This window comes from Amphibalanus amphitrite, unplaced genomic scaffold (assembly GCF_019059575.1).
Source record: "Amphibalanus amphitrite isolate SeventyFive unplaced genomic scaffold, NRLGWU_Aamphi_draft 000032F_arrow, whole genome shotgun sequence".
NCBI classification, from domain to species: Eukaryota; Metazoa; Arthropoda; class Thecostraca; order Balanomorpha; family Balanidae; genus Amphibalanus; species Amphibalanus amphitrite.
Window position 1 is genome coordinate 152698 of NW_024881528.1, and position 19666 is coordinate 172363.

General features: G+C 51.1%; 1 protein-coding gene across 1 annotated transcript in view; it reads right to left on the minus strand.

The window, feature by feature from the left end:
• The window catches only part of LOC122368225 (E3 ubiquitin-protein ligase MARCHF8-like), a 47603-nt gene that overhangs the window by 15891 nt on the left and 12046 nt on the right, over positions 1 to 19666 (minus strand). Inside the window, exon 2 of the mRNA XM_043341961.1 lies at positions 4049 to 4474. Within this exon, the coding sequence (XP_043197896.1) occupies positions 4049 to 4455 (407 nt within the window). The 5' untranslated portion in view covers positions 4456 to 4474. The remainder of the gene's footprint in view (positions 1 to 4048; positions 4475 to 19666) is intronic.

The window sequence follows — 19666 nt, forward strand, 5'->3', positions numbered from 1 at the left end:
TTTTTACGCAAAACCAACTGCAGGGCTAGTGTTTTGGCATGCTCGCGCCAATTTATATCTTTGTCTAACGCGAATCTGCGACTATCGACACACCCTACTGTCCATGATCCTCTCAAGATCCACGTCGTCGTCTCACCGTGCTCGCCGAGTTCCCAGACAATGTGTGTTTACAGAGCCGTGACGCTGTATTCCGGCTCGCTGATGATGCTGCCCTAGCGCGGCGTGTGATCACCGGCCAGCTGCTACGGACAGTCGTCAGTCGCCTTGCATCAGAACAGCCCATGCCGCTGCCGCCCGGCGGGAGAGGCTTCTCTGAACCGACTGTTTGGCGCTGACTCACGCCGTCCGATGTTACCAGGAATGACCCGGGTATATGGTTCAAGTCCTGCTCTTTTAGATGAATCCAGGATCACCGATATGCCTGTATTTTTTCTTTTACATTTCTATAAGCGAATTAATTTTGATAACAGCGCATGTTGCTGTAAAGAACACCTAAGAAGTAGGTACTTTCAAAATCGGGAGCCCCAGAATCATGTCAAGGTCACCGGAAGGTCAGGTCAGGTCATTTACCTTTGATGACCTCGGTTCACATTTTCGAGTTCTATAAGATTCTAGGCTAGTTTTTTTGAGCTAAATTCGAATTTAGCAACCATTTGACCGTTTGCGAAGTAGTTTTGGTGCCTTCGTAACATGTTACGAGGCTGTCAGAGGCGGTTGCCACCTACTACGAACACCCGGCAAAACCCTTACTGGTTGACCTGACCTGACCTGACCCGACCTGGCCTAAATGCATGAAGACATCATCTATAATCATAACTAACATGATATTCGTGATCATCACCCCGAAAAAGCATAGCAGCCACCCTTTACGATGCTCTAACAGGTCTCGATTTTCCCGGCTTTTGGGTCATTGACCTGACCTGGAAGGTCAAGTGATGACGACCTAGGACCTTAACACTCGCCGGCACAGGCCATTTTGCGTCCTTCGACGGCACAAGGGGGGCTGGTACGACCCCCCCCCCCTCGCGTTTGGCCCCTGATCGAGCTAGAGCTTCGCGGAAAAAACGAGCGTGCTGACCGTCACGAGAGGAAGCCGATGATATCCAACTTTAATGTCCTAGGTCATCGGGTGACCTTCCAGGTCAGGTCAATGACCCGAAAATCGGGAAAATCGGGACCTGTTAGAACGTCGTAAAGTGTGGCTGCTATGGAGTTTTTCGGGGTGCTGATCCGAATGATATCATGTGAGTTTTGATCACAGATGATGTCTTCATGCATTTAGTCCAGGTCGGGTCAGGTCAGGTTAGGTCAACCAGTAGGGGTCCTGCCGGGTATTCCTAGTATGGTGTCAACCGCCTCTGACAGCTTCGTAACATGTTACAAAGGCACTAAAACTAGGCTTCGTAAATGTTCATCGGGCTGCTAAATTCGAATTCAGCTCCAAAAACTGGCCTAGAAACATGTAAAACTCGAAAAAGTGAACCGAGGTCATCAAAGGTCACTGACCTGACCTGACCTTCAGGTGACCTTGACATCCACCCTAATGCATGGGAGCAACATCAAATCACATGTTTGAACGTTTGAAAGCACGAAAAGCTTGCAAAAGCGCGGCTAATGCGAGTCGACATACGCCGAATCGTGATTCCGGCCAAACATGGTCTCGGAAAGTAGGTCACAGGTCAAAGGTCATTTGGGTCAGGGTCATGAAATTTTCAGGGTAGGTGTAAAATTGATAAATGCGAGGGTACTGAAAGTTTCGTTGCAATCGGCAGCTTTTTACGCGAGTTATTCGCGAAAAAAAACCTTAGGGGGGTTGCATCACCCCCCCCCCCCCCTGTGTCGGCGAGGGTCGGCGAGGGTTAAAATTGGGTATCATCGGCTTCCTTTCATCACGAGCAACACGGTCATTTTTTCCACGAAGCTCTAGCTCGAGCAGGGTCGAAACGGCAAGGGGGAAGGTCCAACGGACCCCCCCCCCCCCCATATACGTTCGCAGCTGGAAAATACCAATACGGGCGAGGGTTGATGGATTATTAGAGACAATTTTCCAGGTTGCCCCCCCCCCCCCCCCCAGTCAAATTCCCTTAAAATAGGCTCTGCATCAAAGGCTCACTTATGTTGTGAGAAATCTTTGGCGATGCCGAGCGGTCCCTTTGTTTTTACCTCTCAACTCCTAACGCTTTTTGTGCGCCCGATTCTAAGTACAAATTTTGGCCCCTGGCAGACCTGATTAGTCAATAGGCTGGGTGTGACGTCTTCATGAAGGTAGGTCGTCGCACTCTAACGATTTAACTGCAGGTCATGTTATCTAATTTAGGTATTGCCTGCCTTTGTGGGAAATTTTCTTGGCTGTGTCCAGCGTCCCATATCTCCATTCTGGATGCGACAGTGCCAGCGCTGTGTCAGTGTTGTGACCTCTCATTTATGGTCGTGCCCAATGGAAACTGTGCGTTTACTTTAGAAGCGTTCATGCTTTGCAATTGCTCTCGATATTAGCGGTTGTACAACAGTTCTTCGACACATTTTAAGGTACATTATCTCAGGCATGGAATCCGTTGCCTCTGGCATGCGAATTTAGTTGGGACAATGAAATGACAGTGATTGTCCCGACTAATCAAGATCCGGACCGTAACCGTTCTGTTCCCCGCCATCATTTCAACAGCACAAGGGCCCGCGCCCATGACTGGTACTTTCGGACGTGACTTGGTCTGTCCTAAGCTCGAATATCGAGGTATTGGTCTCCCTACCGGCTGCTCGGTGGTTCGCTGGTCGCTCGCCCAGTCCCCGTCTGTTCTGCCTGCCAGCAGCTCAGTGGGTCTGGCGCCCTATCCCCTGGTCTGTCCCTCCCGTCCGTCTGTTCGGGTCACCACCGGGCTCGGTCTGGCGCCTCGGCCGGCCGGAGCCGATCCAGAGAGGACCGGCGCCCCTCCAGACGCCCGGCGCGGGGTGCCAGGTGGGCCCTGGGAGGTCACCAGGGCCATTCTGACATCACCGGCCAGCGGCGACCAGCCGCGCCCGGTTTTATCTGGCTGTATTTCCAGCCGAGCCCGTGTTTTGGCCGCGGAGTGGGCCGTGACTGATTCAGCATTCCAGAACCCTACCGCCGGCCGGGGTACACACGGGTCTCATGTCTAATCGAGGCCTACGGGGGGCGCGCATGGCTTTCTAGTGTCGAATTGAGAGCCTCCCGGCTCGGTGCGCACCTGGTCAGGCACTCATGGACCCGAGCCAGAGCAAACTGTTCCCAGCGAAATTCGGGACTGTCTCCAAAAACATGAGATAACATAACACTTTATATATCTATAGGTGGCCTTGGATCCAAATCTGGCCTCGAAGTAGCGCTGAATGTGTTCCCGACAGTTGTTTATGATCCACACAAATGTCAGATCTACATGCACCAATTAGCTAATTATTTTAACTCCGAATGGCTTATTCAATTTCAAAAAGACTCAATTAGCTCCCTTTGCAAGTTCAAGACGATGTAACCTATTTAGATATTCCAACGTAAACACTTGACGACTGCGTCCTTAGGTCGTCATAGTTCAGAGGCCCCGAGTTATGATCTCAGCGCATTTCCCAGCAGACGTACAGGGGGCAGGGTCAGAGGTGGTAAACACGGGGCGCACCTGATTGGCTCTGCCTGCGGCGTCTGCAGCGGGCTGTGCACGGGGCGATAAACAGCCCCCCGTCGTCCCACCCAGCCGCGGCTCCGTCCGTGCGCACATGACCGTCCATCCTCCGCCCGCACACGGCGGCGTACCGCGGCCCGACACGCAGCGGAGCGCAGGACTGACCGGTGACGGACAGTGGCGCTCTCCATAACAGTCACCAGACAGGCCCACAGATGCTAGGTCGGGATAACAAACACTCCAGCCGGCCGCCGACGCTGCCGTTGACCGATTACAGAGCGCGCTCAGCATGGAACGGCCGAGTGTGCAGTTGGGAGTCTGGCATATGACGCGACAACGTTTGGAGTGTATGACATGAGTGAAGGAATGCAGACACGGGATAGTAGGTCAGCTCTGCAGCAAATCGCGGCGCCACTCACCTTCGCTCGTCCGCTGGGTCTGCCGGCGGCGGTGGCGGGGCGACCGCCTCGGCCGGCGCCGCGCCGGGCCGCTCCTGCTGCGACTCCTCGCAGTCTGCCCCCTCGGCGGGCAGCGGGTCCAGCTGGAGGCGCACCAGGTCCGAGGTGCACGAGGTGACCGTGCTGTACACGCTGTCGGACGCGCCGCCCTCGGACTCGCAGCCCGAGTCGGTGCTCAGCATGCTGCTGTAGGCTGGCGGCTTGGCCAGCTGGTGCGGCGGCGGCGGCGGCGGCTCCGGCGGCTCCAGCGCCTCCAGGCAGCTCCAGCGCACGGCCAGCTGCCGGCTGACCGCCTGGGCCGGGGCCTCGGCCGGCGAGCCGGGCGACTCCAGCAGCGGCCGGCCCTCGCCGCTCGACTCCAGAGCCATGCCGGCCGCGCCCGGTGTACTGGAACGACAAACAGGGAGGGGTCAGCGGGGAGGGCCGCCGCGCCGCGCCGCGCCGCGCCGCCGGCCGTGAGGTGCGTCCGCACGGCCGTCAGACGTGATCGGCCCAGGCCGCCCTCTTTAATACTGATGACCCTTCACCGGTCCGGCCCCCGAGTGAGGCGGTTAGCGAACCCAGTCACGTTTTAAGCTGATGAAACATGAAAACATCATTGAACGAGTTCCCTTCAAATTGATGAGCTGAGTTTCGATTTAACACTGTTAATTTTAAATATTTTATAAAGAAGTTAACTTTACGTCAACTTTAACTTAACTTTAACGTCATATTAGACGGTCTATGTTACTGCCATGTATATTTCAAGCTTCTCATTCGATTCCGCTGCCAGTACCTACCTATGTAAATCTAATAGGATAAAGGTATACAGGACCCTCCCACCTTAACATTAGATTTGAGTTGAGATAGCCAAAATGGGGTCCCTGGCTCACAATTACCGGTTTCGGCACTTACAACATCGAGAAATGCCTTAAATCGGAAATATTGAATTTCAAAATTGCAGCATTTTGATTCAGAGGGGCTAATGCATAGGTATACCCCTCTGAATGTGTGACGTCAGCGCAGATATCTAACGATTTTTAAATGTTTGACTAAAACGTTTTGTAGCACGGCGGTGGTATATGCTGCTTAGCGCGCAACAAATGCCGCACTCTCAAATAAAGTCGCTAGGAACAGCGGAGATCCCAAAAAGTAAACAAAAGTAAAAGTCTAATATCTTGAAAACCGGTGAATATTTTTCGTTGAAATTTGGTAGATATTCGTTTTTGCTCTTTCTGAACCGAGCGACATCACTTTCATGCCAATTCATTAACTTTTTTGAAGGTGGGAGGGTCCCTTTAAGTATTTAAAAGGTTACGATTGGAAGGAACGTTAAGGTACTTTCCTCAGTCGTTGCCCGTTGGTCATACATCGTAGCTCTAATTAGTGGCAAACACAATGCTACACGATTGCTTTATTCTGTCGTTTGGCTCGATGTGAACGTTTCATCCAGGTACAACCTCTCGCAGCGTTCTCTGACCGTGCCCCATCGCTCCCTGCTCTCGACGTTTCCACCCGCTCTCCGGCCTCCGCTCGGTATTTCGCGCTCGTTCCCCATCGCTCCCAGTTTCTCAACCAGCGCGGCAGGCACGCCGCACTTGCACCACGGCAGTAACGGAAGAGGCCCTATCGTCTCGACTTCCGTTCGCCGTGCACGCACCAGCCGCCCACCAGCGTGGCATTTAAGGAAGCAATGACCACAGTGACTGATACCGCGCGCGGTGAGACACTTGCTGATTCTCCGTAACATATGGCGTGCCGACTGTTCTGAGCTCAGATTTCGCACAAGTCCCGTGTCGTGTTTCCGAGTAGATCCTCGGCGGTGCAGTGATTGCCCTCCAGTCCGCAGCCCCCCTCCCCCTCTCAGTTACGGGAGCTGTATCCAACCGTGCACGGTACGGCGTAGGTGTGTCAGAGCTCGTGCAGGTAATCGTATCGCCTGGTTACCACGTGACGACCATCGGCGCCGTCGGACAAAGCCACATTACCTCCTGTGTATGTCTGCGGAGACCGGGGGGGGGGGGGGTGATCCGTGCGGTGGCGCAACGCGGCGTGGGGTGGGGTCTCGGAGCAGGGACCTTTGTGTGCTGTCGCTGCTGAACTGGGCAGCTCTGGGAGTCCGGAGCGCACGACTGCCCTCTGGGGTGGCTGTGTTGCGTCTATCAGCCCGTTGCGTCCCGGTCTGTCCGCCGGGGACACATAACGGCTATGTCTGCCGGTCCTCTGTCCAGAGGGGACACGGAAGACGGCCATGGGAGCCGTACCAGTACGGTGACGTGCCGCGACCTTCAGAATCGTACAACTGCGAGACATCCACCACTGTTATGTGCGTTCGGTATAAACACACCCTTCTCAGAGGCGCACTCGACTGCTGCTCGGTTATCAGAGTGCCGTCAGCCACGCCGGCTTACTCGGAATTCTCGCGTGGCCGGCTCGTCCCACGCGCTCGCCGCGGCTCTATCCGCTCTCCGCGGCTCTGGCCGCTCGCCGGGCCAGACCGCAGCAGCGGAGCAGCCCGCCCGCGGCGGCCGGCTGTTTATCCGCTGTGGCGAGCTGCGGGAGGCGACCACCTCAGTGACCCGAGCCGACCGTCCAACCGCAGTGCCGTCCGTACCGACTGTCCCCGCCGCAGTACCGACCGCTCCGCCGCAGTACATGGATGTGCAGTCTGTGTCACCGACCGTCCCCGCCGCGGTATACCGTCAGTACCGACCATCCACCCACAGTATACCGTCAGTACCGACCGTCCCCGCCGCGGTATACCCTCAGTACCGAACATCCCCCGACACGATATACCGTCACTCGTCAGTACCGACCGTCCCCGCCGCAGTACCGAGTACCGACCGTCCCCATGCAGTACAGTCTGTACCGACCGTCCCCGCCGCGGTATACCGTCAGTACCGACCATCCACCCACAGTATACAGTCAGTACCGACCGTCCCCGCCGCGGTATACCCTCAATACCGAACATCCCCCGACACGATATACCGTCACTCGTCAGTACCGACCGTCCCCGCCGCAGTACCGAGTACCGACCGTCCCCGTGCAGTACAGTCTGTACCGACGGTCCCCGCCACAGTACCGCCCGCACACCGATCGCCCCATGCTGTCTCAGACAAACCACACAATATGTCGTCGTCTACAGTGGGGCTCCCCGGCTCCCGCAGCGCAGCCAGTGTCGACTGCTCACGTGGCCATGGGGTGCCCAGCTGACCACAGATGGTCACAGCTGACCCGCGTCCGGTGGTGGTCAGATAGACAGTGGATGTCTGGCCGGCCTAAAACCACACAGCACTGGCATAGCCATGTGTGAGTGATGCAGAAGGATCCGTGCCAGGCATTGGCTAGTCGGATATGGATAATTATTATGATTTGAGCAAAAGTGACATCATGTAGATAATACAGGGTCTCGAATGTCCGACTTGACTCACGCTATATGGAACGGCGATAAGATATAGTAAATTTTAGAAGAATGTTAACGAAGGGCTCCTGCCTTCAAGAAGACACCGACGCCTTCGGCCTTGCCGAAGCTTCCACGCTTTGTTCCGATTCAGAATTCTACGTCAACACCTTGCAACTGGGCTCGGCACCGTGCACCCGGCGGAGTTTTTGCGGCGCACAGCGGACTGCGAACAGCGCGGCGGCGCCCCTGCTGCAGTATGCAGGCGTGCGACCCTCGTGTCACCGCAGCTGGGGTCCGCGTCGACTCACAGCTGCCAGGAGCGAGCCGTTCCTTTGTTCGGTGCGCCGCGCGTCGGTCGGGGGAGGGGTATCAGCTGATGCCCTCCACCGACGCTGCGATCATTACAGAAACGGTGTGCCGCCGCCGACGGTGGCGCCCCTGGCGGCGGCATCGATCGGCAGCTCCGCCGGGCCCGCCCCACGAGCCCGACAACGGGAGCGAGCTCGGCCTATTTTCCGGGCGGAAAGAACAGATATTTTGGAAAAGGCTTATCAACCCACCCTCGTAGGTCGAGACACGGGGTCAACTTCCGAAATCTGTCGGTAAAGTTCTAACGGACAACGGTCAATTTTATTATCCCAAGGCCATTACTTCCATGCACGCCATCTGGCTAATATCAAAATATAGGAATTATTGGTAGGCTCGGACAGTAGCGGCGGAATATCTTCAATTAAGGGGCACTGCTGACTTTTGGTCCCATTCTTTCCATGCAACGCTCATAGGGCTAATGCCAAATGCCAAAATCAAAGGGGGCACGGTGCCCCGGTGCCCTCCCCGTTCCGCCGCCTATGGCTCGGATGACACCAAGCCACTCAGGGTCAAGAACCCAAGATTGTCACGCAGGAATTCTATCCAGGCCGTAGCCTTCCAACCAGTGCACAGTGCAGACCGAGGGTTTCACATTCAAATGGTTTTTAATCTTTATTCAACTCGTTACTTCAACAGCTTCTGTACGGCCAGCATCACACGCTTTAGCTAAATGCAACAAATTCACAAAACGTAGCTCAGCGAAGGGCAGAGTCTATCACTCTACACTAGTGATGTCAATTACAGAAAATCGGAATACCGATACCAAACCAAATACCAACCAGAACGGTGAGGAAATACCGAAACCGAACCAATAGGAACATGAGGCAATACCAAATTTATACCAATTTATCAGCCTCTTATATATTAGTGCCGGGTTCATAATACCAACAAAATACCAAATATAGGAGGATTGAAATACCAAATACCAAGTTGGTATCGGTTTGGTATCGGTATACCAAAATGTTTGTATCCGATTGACATCTCCACTCTACACCGAAATGCAAGTCATAGATAACATGAATCATGTTTTGATGTTATCTATGTGCAGGGGCTCCGCCACAGGGGGGTACGCGGGGGTCCGGACCCCCTCAATAATTCCCATGGGGGGTACAGTACCCCCCAATATTCCGAATACCTGTAACCTTGTTTTGCGTTAGAATGACTAAATCATTCACAGAATGTGTTGAATAATTCAATTAGAATGTGTTGATGGTCGCAAAGCTAAGGAATTTAAGATCTAGAAATGTAGGGAAACACGAAGATGTTGTAACAGACGAAGTGCTCAACAATTGCCGACCTATATTTATGGGAGTGTCATTATTCTACCATTTTGTTATTATTATGAATGCGTTTAAGATTGCTAGGATTAACTTAGCATGCTAGAATTTGGCAATAATTTCGTGAGAGGGGTCCAGCTTGCAGGACACCTCCTAGACACAACACCCGCCCCAAAAGAGCTTCAAATCGATCTGAGAACCCTCTTTCCATGTGAGATCACCCGATAGTGTGTGTGTGTGTGTGGGGGGGGGGGTAAGCCGGTCTTTCGAGCACCATACTAGTTTGAGAGCCTAATGCGCTGTCTGATGGCTAACACCGCCCTTGGAGCGCGCAACAGCGGCCTCCTTTCCTTTAAGAACGTTGATTTGAAAGGCCGCCATGTCGGTGTCATTGAGCTCCGCTTCTCGGTTTTCGACTCCTCTTGCAAACTGAACCTTGTTTTTTCGGTTCATAAAGCAAAATCCTCCCGATGGAATTGTTAAGTTTCCTTTGAACTCTAGAAAAAACGGCAATTTTTCATCGATTTCGGGAGCTGCAGGGGGTGGGGTGGGGGTGGGGGTGGGGGGTAGGGGTGGGGTGAGTTCGCCCAAAATGCCCACCTTGGATCCGCCAGCGAGGTTTTGTGTTTTTGGTCGGACCCCCCCCCAATCCCAAAACCGTGGCGGAGCCTCTGTCTATGTGCAAGTCAATAACAATTAACAAAAAAGGCATTTTGGTGGAGACTTGGAAATGGTGTGGCGCATTACGGTACAGCACGGCGGTACAGCCCAGGGGTACAGCCAACCTTACGGCTATGGTGTACGGCGGTACAGCCTGCTTACGGCTATGGTGTACCTAGGTACTGCGGACTGCGGTACGATGTAGAGGTGTCAATCGGATACCAACTTTTTGGTATACATATACCAAACCGATACCAACTTGGTATTTGGTATTGCAAGGCGAGTGCATTTGGTATTTTGTTGGTATTATGAATCTTCACTAATGTAAAAGGCTGAGAATTTGGTAAACAGTTGGCATTTTCCTCAAATTCCAAAGTCGGTTTGACTTTGCTTTCGGTATTTTTCCATGGATATTGTTGGTATTTGGTTTGGTATCGGTATTACGATTTTCCATAATTGACATCACTAGTACGGTGTACCTACCTCACGGCTCTAATCGACGGCACAGCCTATCTTACAGCGCTAGTGCACGGCGGTACAGTCTACCTTACGGCGTTAATAGACGGAACAGCCTATTAACGCCAGGCTGTTCCTAATAGACGGAACAGCCTCGCGCTAGTGGTGGTGCACGGCGGTACAGTTCACCATACGGCGCTAGTGTATTGCGGCACAGTCTACCTTACGGCGCTGGTGTACAGGGTGTCCGGAAAGTCCTGGCGCTTCTTTTGGACGCCGTGTAACGCGCGCTGTGATTATTGGACATTCAGCCAATCATCACAGACATGACCCCTCGTTGATTGCTCAGCCAGGGGTCGTGTAAATATGACCTTGAAATCGTTTTCAGTGATGGGTAGATGGGCGAAGATGCGCCTTGTCGCTGAATGCCTGCGCGCGGCGGCCGGGTGCGACTTGAACGAGGCGCGAGTTGCAGCGCGATGCGGCGTTTTTCGATGAATGGTTTAGCAGGTAAAGGTTTATTTCGACTCGGGAATTCCTTAAAAAATATCCTCAGACCGTTTCGAACGCGATATGGGAACGGAGCAGCATTTCAGCGCGGCAATCGAAGAAAAGTGCGGGGGTCTGATGGACAAAAATGTCCCATCATCTTCGTCAATGTCGAATAAATGAATAACAGGCTGGCCCACGAGGGGTTCCTGGACAGCCACATCAACCCGAGGGTCAAGACGACATGCCCTAAGGGTCACTTCGCATTTCAACAGCACAGAGCACCCTCCAACAACGCCGCCGCCATTCAAGCTAAACTGACAGAGGAGCTTGCCGGGCCAGATCACCGTGGCGAAATGAGATTAGGCCGCCTTATTCTCCTAACCTGACCCGCTCGACTAAGGCGTGCTACGCGTTTTGTAGAACAGGATCTAGGCCATTTCTCACCCCAACCTGGAGTCGCTGAAGACTCGCATCATGACAGCATGGGAGGACCTGGAAATGCCCCGCATCGTCAAAACCCGCAGACGCTTCCTCCCCTACGTCGAGGCCGTCGTCGGCGCCGACGGTGGTTACATTGAATGAGCACGTAGCGGAAGCATGTGGCTTGGTGTCCCTGGTCATTGTTTTGATCCATTGATTAGTATCTATGAACCAATGGCATTTGTTTTAGAAAATGTTGAAAAGCGCCAGAACTATCCGGACACCCTGTACTGCGGTACAGTCTACCTTACGGCGGTAGAACTCGGCGGGAGTCAGGAGTCTACCTCACGGCGCTGGTGGTCGGCGGTGCAGCCTACGTTACGGCGCTGATGCACGGCGGTACAGCATACCTATACGGCGCTAGCGTACTGCGGTAAAGCCTACCTTACGGCGCTGAGGTACAGGTCTCGCGGGTTTTAGCGGTAGGTTTTGCACCTAGGATATTTAGTGTACTTCATGCTACATCTTCGTCGTCTTAAGCTTTTAAGTGTTGAAGATGAGATCGACTTGTTGGTTCACACAAGCCGGCCATGATCGTGTAAAATGGCTTCATCGTGGATCGATTAGTTTCTGAGATATAACCGGAAATGTAAAAGTGCAAAAGCTACCGCTTAAAGGGACCCTCCCACCTTAACATTAGTTTTGAGTTGAGATAGCCAAGTTTGCGGCCAGGCTCAGAAACCACCATTTATCCTGGTCGCAACCCCCGCAGCTTTATGGTGTTCAAGAAATTTCTTCCCTTTACTTGCAGGGTGGGACCAGTGTGGTCCCTATCTCTTAACCATTACGGGAATCTGATGACGTCATCAGGCTTTCGAACGTCCGTTAAATGTTTGACTAAAACGTTTTGTAGCACGCTGTGGTATATGCTGCTTTGCGCGCAACAAATGCCGCACTTTCAAATAAAGTCGCTAGGAACAGCGGAGATCCCAAAAAGTAAACAAAAGTAAAAGTCTAATATCTTGAAAACCGGTGAATATTTTTCGATGAAATTTGGTAGATATTCGTTTTTGCTCTTTCTGAACTGAGCGACATCACTTTCATGTCAATTCATTAACTTTTTTGAAGGTGGGAGGGTCCCTTTAAGCTCGCGAAAGCTGTACTGCGGTACGTTATGCAATGCTAACTCATGGCGGTATAGCCTACCTTATGGGCATGGCGCTAATGCACGGCGGTAATACAGCCTACCTTACGGCGCTGATGCATTGCGGTACAGCCTACCTTACGGCGCTGGTGTATTGCGGAACAGTCTACCTTACGGCGCTTATGCACGATGGTGCAGCCTATTGTCATGAAGTTATCTTGGTACAGCTGCTAATTCACGGCGCTAGACCACGGCGGTAACGCATAGTTCGAGGAGCGAATGCACGCCGGGCCAGCACAACGCGTTACGATATGTTGACTAATGATAGCTCGATACGAATACATCCCAAGAATTCAAAAAAGGTGGTCAATTTCAGAGTTTTGTCCATACTTTTCGAATAGGTGCCTAGCCTACCGACTAATCTCCATATAATTCATTCTTGTTTCCATGTCAAGGGCTTGTTCTTTAAAGCTTTAACATGCTGATGACGGCTCATGCATGCTTATCAAGACACCACACGGCACACGCTAACTCAAATGGCCCGCAATGCGTCTCATCTTTTCCTGGTGAATTCCCAAGCAGTCAGAATTACCCCTGGCGATGTCCTTTATGTGTTGAGGTCCGCCAGTTTTGACGATAGGTACTGTCCTATGCACGCCGGAGACACCGGCACCACGAGCGCCTCGCTGCCGGCCCGTCTCGGTCGTCGGTTGGCACCATTCCGGACCGTTCGCCGGCCACTGACCGACCTGTCAAGGTCGCAGGTCTGGCTGGCGCCGCAGTCACGCCACAGTGCCGGCCTGCCGACAATGAGCCGACAGGGCGCCCGCCGGGCTGGGACCGAGACTGTTGACTGGTGTCAGCAGATCAACGAGTCCGAGTGCACAACACAACCGCATCAGCCCATCATGCCTCATGTGCGACTGCCTGAACGCATACCTAATGTCAGAAGGTGTAAAAAATACCTTACATCCATAATTCATTCTATCGAAATCTTTATACTCCTTCATTCTGAATTCATGCAGTATTATGTAACAAAATACAAATAAGGTCGTTAACATGCTGATATGGATGCTCATTCTGGGAGCTTCGCTCACGCGATTTATGCTGATGGTACAGTCGGCTTTTAATCACGCGCCTGTTTGAATTTTAGTGCTATGTATTAATTGAATATATTCAGTACGTTCTGGGCCTAAGTTGTTTTAAGTTCTCCTTTTCGTTTTGGGGTTTATTATTTCCGTCTCGCCTGAGTTAAATTCAGTTCACAAGCTATTTCGGCCCAATTATAATGGCGAGTGTAAAATCAGAAATTAGTCTGATGGAAAATCCGAACGAACGAAGAGAACGAAACGAAGAAAACAACGAGACGTATTCGACCCCGCCTCAGCGAGTTGAGCCAGCAGCAGCCCCCATCCCGACCCAATTAGATGTTCGCCTGGTTCCGGAGTATGACGGAACGACGGACGTGGTGGAGTGGTTCACGAGAACGACACTCTTATGCGAGATGAGAGGAGCAGATATAATGACCGTAGTGCCGCTGCGGCTGGCGGGCGGTGCGTTTGCCGTGTGGTCTCAGATGCCAGCTCGGGACCGCAGCTCTATCCTGGCAGTGCGCTCGGCTCTGTTCGCCGCTTTCGCTCTAGACCAGTTCGCGGCGTATGATGCGTTCTCAGACCGGAGACTGCAGCCCGGTGAGTCGCCCGACGTATATCTATCGGACCTTCGTCGTCTGGCGGCTCTGTTCGGCGGAGCCTCCGATCAAACTCTCCTATGCGCTTTCGTGGCCGGCCTACCGGACACTGTCCGGCAGACGATCAGAGCTGGAACTCGCGCGGAGAGTTTGACTCTGAACAGCGCACTGGCGCGGGTCCGCGCAGTTCTACAGGATGAGCGTGGCGTCACTACGGCGGCAGGGGCAGCCATGCGTGGAGGGCGAGAAGCTCGTGGTCCCCCGTGGCGTGGAGAACGGCGATTACGGCGGTGCTGGACCTGTGGGGCTACGGATCACATATCGCCACAATGTCCGGTAAGGAAGTCGGGAAACGACACCGGGAGCGCCGCATCAGCGCCGGCGTCGTCTCCCGACCAGTAGTGGGCGCCGGCGCTCTACCTGTGACTCGCCTCCTTGTCGATGGGGAGGAGCGAACAGTGCTGGTAGATACGGGAAGCACGGACAATATAATATATAGCGGTTGCTGCAGGGTTTATCGGAGGAGGAAAACGGTCGTTCGCACGTTGAGTGGCGACCCATTTACGTGCTGCGGAGTGTGCAGCATACACGTGCGGGTGCCACGTGCAGCGAGTGCTCAACTAGCGGCTTTGGTCGTCGATCGGCATCCGCTGGGACTGGACATGATTTTGGGAATGTCAGGAATAATGGCGCTAGGTGGCGTGTATGTGCTCACGCCCTCCGAGTTGCGGTTTTGCGGCACGACAGAGACGACTGTGCCAAGAGCAAGTATGTGTCTTGCAACGGAAAGTAGCCCAGCGCCTCTTGTGGTCGACACGGCGGATTTTACGGCGCGATTCAATCCCAATGAGAAAATTTGGACTGTGTCATGGAAATGGAGGAATAGGAATGGCCCACAATGGCTGAAAAATGACGTCGCAGAGTATCATATTGCAGACGATATGCGCGACGAATTTACTACTGAGCTGAAGTCGTGGATCAAAGAAGGCTGGCTGTTGCCTTACGATGAAAAGTCTCTTGGGCCTGCGCTGGGTCTCATTCCTCTCATGGCGGTGGAACAACAAAGCAAGGCAAAGATAAGACCCGTTTTCGATTACCGGGAACTGAACCTGCATGTTACCTCGCACACCGCCGATGCGGACGTCTGTGCAGAACAGCTTCGGAAGTGGCGACGGCACGGGAAACGTGTAGCGGTAGTCGACCTGAAGAAGGCCTATCTACAGCTACGGACGGAAAAGCGATTATGGCCGTACCAGACCGTCATTGTAGAGGGCAAGCGGTATGCCTTGACGCGCGTCGGCTTTGGCTTGAAAGTAGCTCCGATGATAATGAAAGCGGTAGTTAGTGCCGTGCTCTCCCAGCGCCCAGAGATGGTTCAGGCTGTGCTCCCATATGTTGACGATTTGTGTGTCAACGAGGATATGGTAAGCGCGGATGACGTAGTAGCACACTTCGCGAACTTTGGGCTTGAGTGTAAGCCACCCCAACGTGCTACCGAGGGCGCCCGGTTTTTAGGCCTCAAAGTCAAAACCGTCAAAGATGAGCTCTGCTGGACGAGGGATAATGCCATCGGAGATCCTCCGTCAAAAATGACCCGCCGTTCCATATTTTCGTGGTGTGGCAGACTTGTGGGACATTTACCCGTCGGTGGGTGGCTAGTCCAGCGGCAGCTTGGTTAAAACGCTCCGTGAACGCCCTCACCCAGGGCTGGGACGACGAAACGAATGACGCAAGGCTTCGTGAACACGTTGATGACGTAGCTCGGAGGTTGGCCAGCGATGACCCGGCCCGTGGGGCATGGTGTGTGTCGGGTGACAGAGCCGTGGTATGGACAGACGCGAGCTCAATTGCTTATGGCGTCGTTATAGAAACAGAAGATGGAGCTGTCATAGAAGACGCCTGCTGGCTGCGGCGCGAAGACACCGCACATATAAATATGGCTGAATGGGGTTGGGAACTCGATTTTTTAAGAATGCATGAAAATGATCAAACTATTTTCACAGAATTTATGGTGCATACCATTGCCTCATAAAATCAATAAGCTGAGAGAAATGGGGGAAGAAAGATAGGAAACTTGTTTTGAAAAGTTCTTGAAAAAAGATGCTCTTGATGCTGTTACGTCACATGTCACCTTCTGCGGTTGACAAATAATGGCGCATCTGGCGCACCACAGATTACATGTTATATCAATGGGTGAAAGATGTTGTTTGCTTCACTCTGCCATTCGCGCTGTTTTTAACCTTAAATTAATACATACTTTACGGTGCGTTCACTGGAGATTAACCGTGCGTTAATTCGAAGGTAGCCGTGCACCAATTTAAATTGGTGCACGCGCGTGCAGTGATGACTTTCTCAACTGAAGTTTTTCGGAAGGGTCATTGGCTTTATTCTAAGAATTCCCATAAAAGGCCCTTTTAGTGTCATGGACTAAGTTTAATTTTAATTCGAATTCGCACCGTTAAGCATGTATTAATTAGTTTAACACATGATTTCCGTGCATAAATGGTTTTAACGCACTCGTGGATGGAATGGAGCACTTGTGCGTTAATGCACTCGTTTCACTCGTGCATTTTAACACACTCGTGCTCCAATCCATCCACGTCGTGCGTTAAAACCATTTACACACGGGAAACCATGTGTTAATATATATTATGCTAAAACATTTACGGATGAAATGTTCAGTGTCAAAAATTGATGTGTCTGCCGTGTACTATATTCCCACTTAACATGAGCGCGTGATAAACATTTTATGTACCTCGAATTTTCAAATGATAAAGATGATGAATCGGAGGATGCTGAAAAGCAAAAGCTCATTCCAATATTTGGACTACTTTACGATTAAAATGTTTACATTCCTGTCATCTTATTGATCATTTATTTGTTCTTTTTTATGAAAATAACTTAAGGCGTTGAGAACCGAGGTAATCTCTATCTACCGTGCCTTAACTTACCAGCAACAGCAATCTATCTACGCCCTACGGTGGCAAGGGAGACTGTGAAAGAAGCGTAAGATGGATTCTAAACAATTCTTTTGTGATATACTGAAGGGCAAAGTGCAGAGAAGAGCGTACAAGTCCTGTTTTGTGCCAGGCTGTTGCAGTAGCACTTATGAAACTCCGAAAACGATCTTCCTTCATGTCCCGAACAACATTACTCTGAGGAGATGATCGTCTGCAATAGCAGGAAGAGCTGATGCAAGTACTTTGAAATCCACTATCAAGTCGGTGCTATTGTTGTAATGATCACTGTGAGGTGAGATATTTTGTGCAAGGGCTGAGTGTAATGCCCAGGAAATGACCTCCATTCGCCCCCTGACCGGTCAGGGTTATAAAATTTGAGTGGATGGCGGTCCGTTTGGGGTTCAGATGTCAATTGTATTTTGTTACTGTCAAACAATACATGTTATGCTGGCAGCGAATGTGTGTAACGTCGTTTTTCGAAACAGAAGTTAGAACTGTAACGGCAGAGTGCTTGCTGGTCTCATCGTAAGTATTGTAAGTGTTGTAAGCAAAAGCATTGTCAATATTGTAAGTATTGTGAGCATTGATGTATGGTAGATATCACCTCACATGATCTCGACTCAGATAACCCTCTCCGGTGTCCCTGTCAGTAAATGGCACCTGGATCATTACAGATAAGATAATTTGTCATAATTCTTAAAGAATTGGGTGGTTTTGACTCGTTTACTCGAGGTGCAGGTCGCATTTCAATACTTTTCCATAGGCTTGCAATGTAAAGGTCACGACTCTGACCTAACCTCAGGTCACAGATAAAAAATTCTGAGATATGCAAACGACACATACTGCAGGTACTGTTTTGAAGACTTGATGAGAGGAAATAACTTCGTGAAAAACTCAAGCTCTGACGTGTTTGCAAACTTTTCTGAGGTGGGGTCAACAAACCCGCTCTGGTTACCTGACCTGACCCGGCATTTTTTTTTTTTTTTTGCTGAGATGTGCGCAATGAGCATTTAGGAAAAGTCATCAAATATGAGCTGAATGTCTCGCGGCGTTTGGTAATTGTACAAGAAAATCCTGAAAGGTCTCCCCGTCCGAAATAGGGTTAATGTGTATATGAAGAGTTGCAGATGCCAAACACCCAGATCTAAGACTGCAGTTCCCAGCGCCGCTGCAACGTTTTTAAAACAAACATACATAGGACATACAAACATGTTTATTTGCATCTGTTTTGGATAATAGCAACTCATGGCGCCATCACCCGCGATAACTGTTAGGATTTGAGATATATTTTTATTTAGGCCATTAGTTTGGCTGTAATGTTTATTAATATTAGTTGGACGGAGTTTGGTAGTTTTTTTATTTAACTTGTGGTATGTTGTGCTGATTGCGGGTTGTTCAAACCTTTCAAATGTAAGGACCTTATTGAACTCAACCCTACCCCTACACTACCCTACATACGACTGGACGCTTTCCAAGCCCACAAGCATCACGACGCCGAGACGTCTGTCAAGACAGCCTCAGATTCAGATTCACTTTCAGAATCACATTCGGACCCCCTTAGATTTTCATAAGAACTGGTCCATGGGTACAGTTTTGGACGCTGATTCCAATGGTGAAGTCGGTTTTTCGCCACATATTATACTTTGGCCCCTAGAGGCATTCAAAGTTTTTTTGGGGCGAAGGGGGACCCCCTTAGATTTTCATAAAAACTGGTCCATGTGTACAGTTTTGGACGCTGATTCCAACGGCGAAGTCTGTTTTTCGCCACATATTATACTTTGGCCCCTAGAGGCATTCAAAGTTTTTTGGGGGGGAAGGGGGACCCCCTTAGATTTTCATAAAAACTAGTCCATGTGTACAGTTTTGGACGCTGATTCCAATGGTGAAGTCTGTTTTTCGCCACATATTATACTTTGGCCCCTAGAGGCATTCAAAGTTTTTTTGGGGGGAAGGGGGACCCCCTTAGATTTTCATAAAAACTGGTCCATGTGTACAGTTTCAGACGCTGATTCCAATGGTGAAGTCTGTTTTTCGCCACATATACTTTGGCCCCTAGAGGCATTCAAAGTTTTTTTGGGGCGAAGGGGGACCCCCTTAGATTTTCATAAAAACTGGTCCATGTGTACAGTTTCGGACGCTGATTCCAATGGTGAAGTCTGTTTTTCGCCACATATTATACTTTGGCCCCTAGAGGCATTCAAAGTTTTTTGGGGCGAAGGGGGACCCCCTTAGATTTTCATAAAAACTGGTCCATGTGTACAGTTTTGGACGCTGATTCCCATGGTGAAGTCTGTTTTTCGCCACATATACTTTGGCCCTTAGAGGCATTCAGATTCACTTTCAGAATCACATTCGGATCCCCCTTAGATTTTCATAAAAACTGGTCCATGGGTACAGTTTTGGACGCTGATTCCAATAGTGAAGTCTGTTTTTCGCCACATATTATACTTTGGCCCCTGGAGGCATTCAAAGTTTTTTGGGGGAAGGGGGACCCCCTAGATTTTCATAAAAACTGGTGCATGGGTACAGTTTTGGACGCTGATTCCAATGGTGAAGTCTGTTTTTCGCCACATATTATGCTTTGGCCCCTAGAGGCATTCAAAGTTTTTTTTTGGGGTGAAGGGGGACCCCCTTAGATTTTCATAAAAACTGGTCCATGTGTACAGTTTTGGACGCTGATTCCAATGGTGAAGTCTGTTTCTCGCCACATATTATACTTTGGCCCCTAG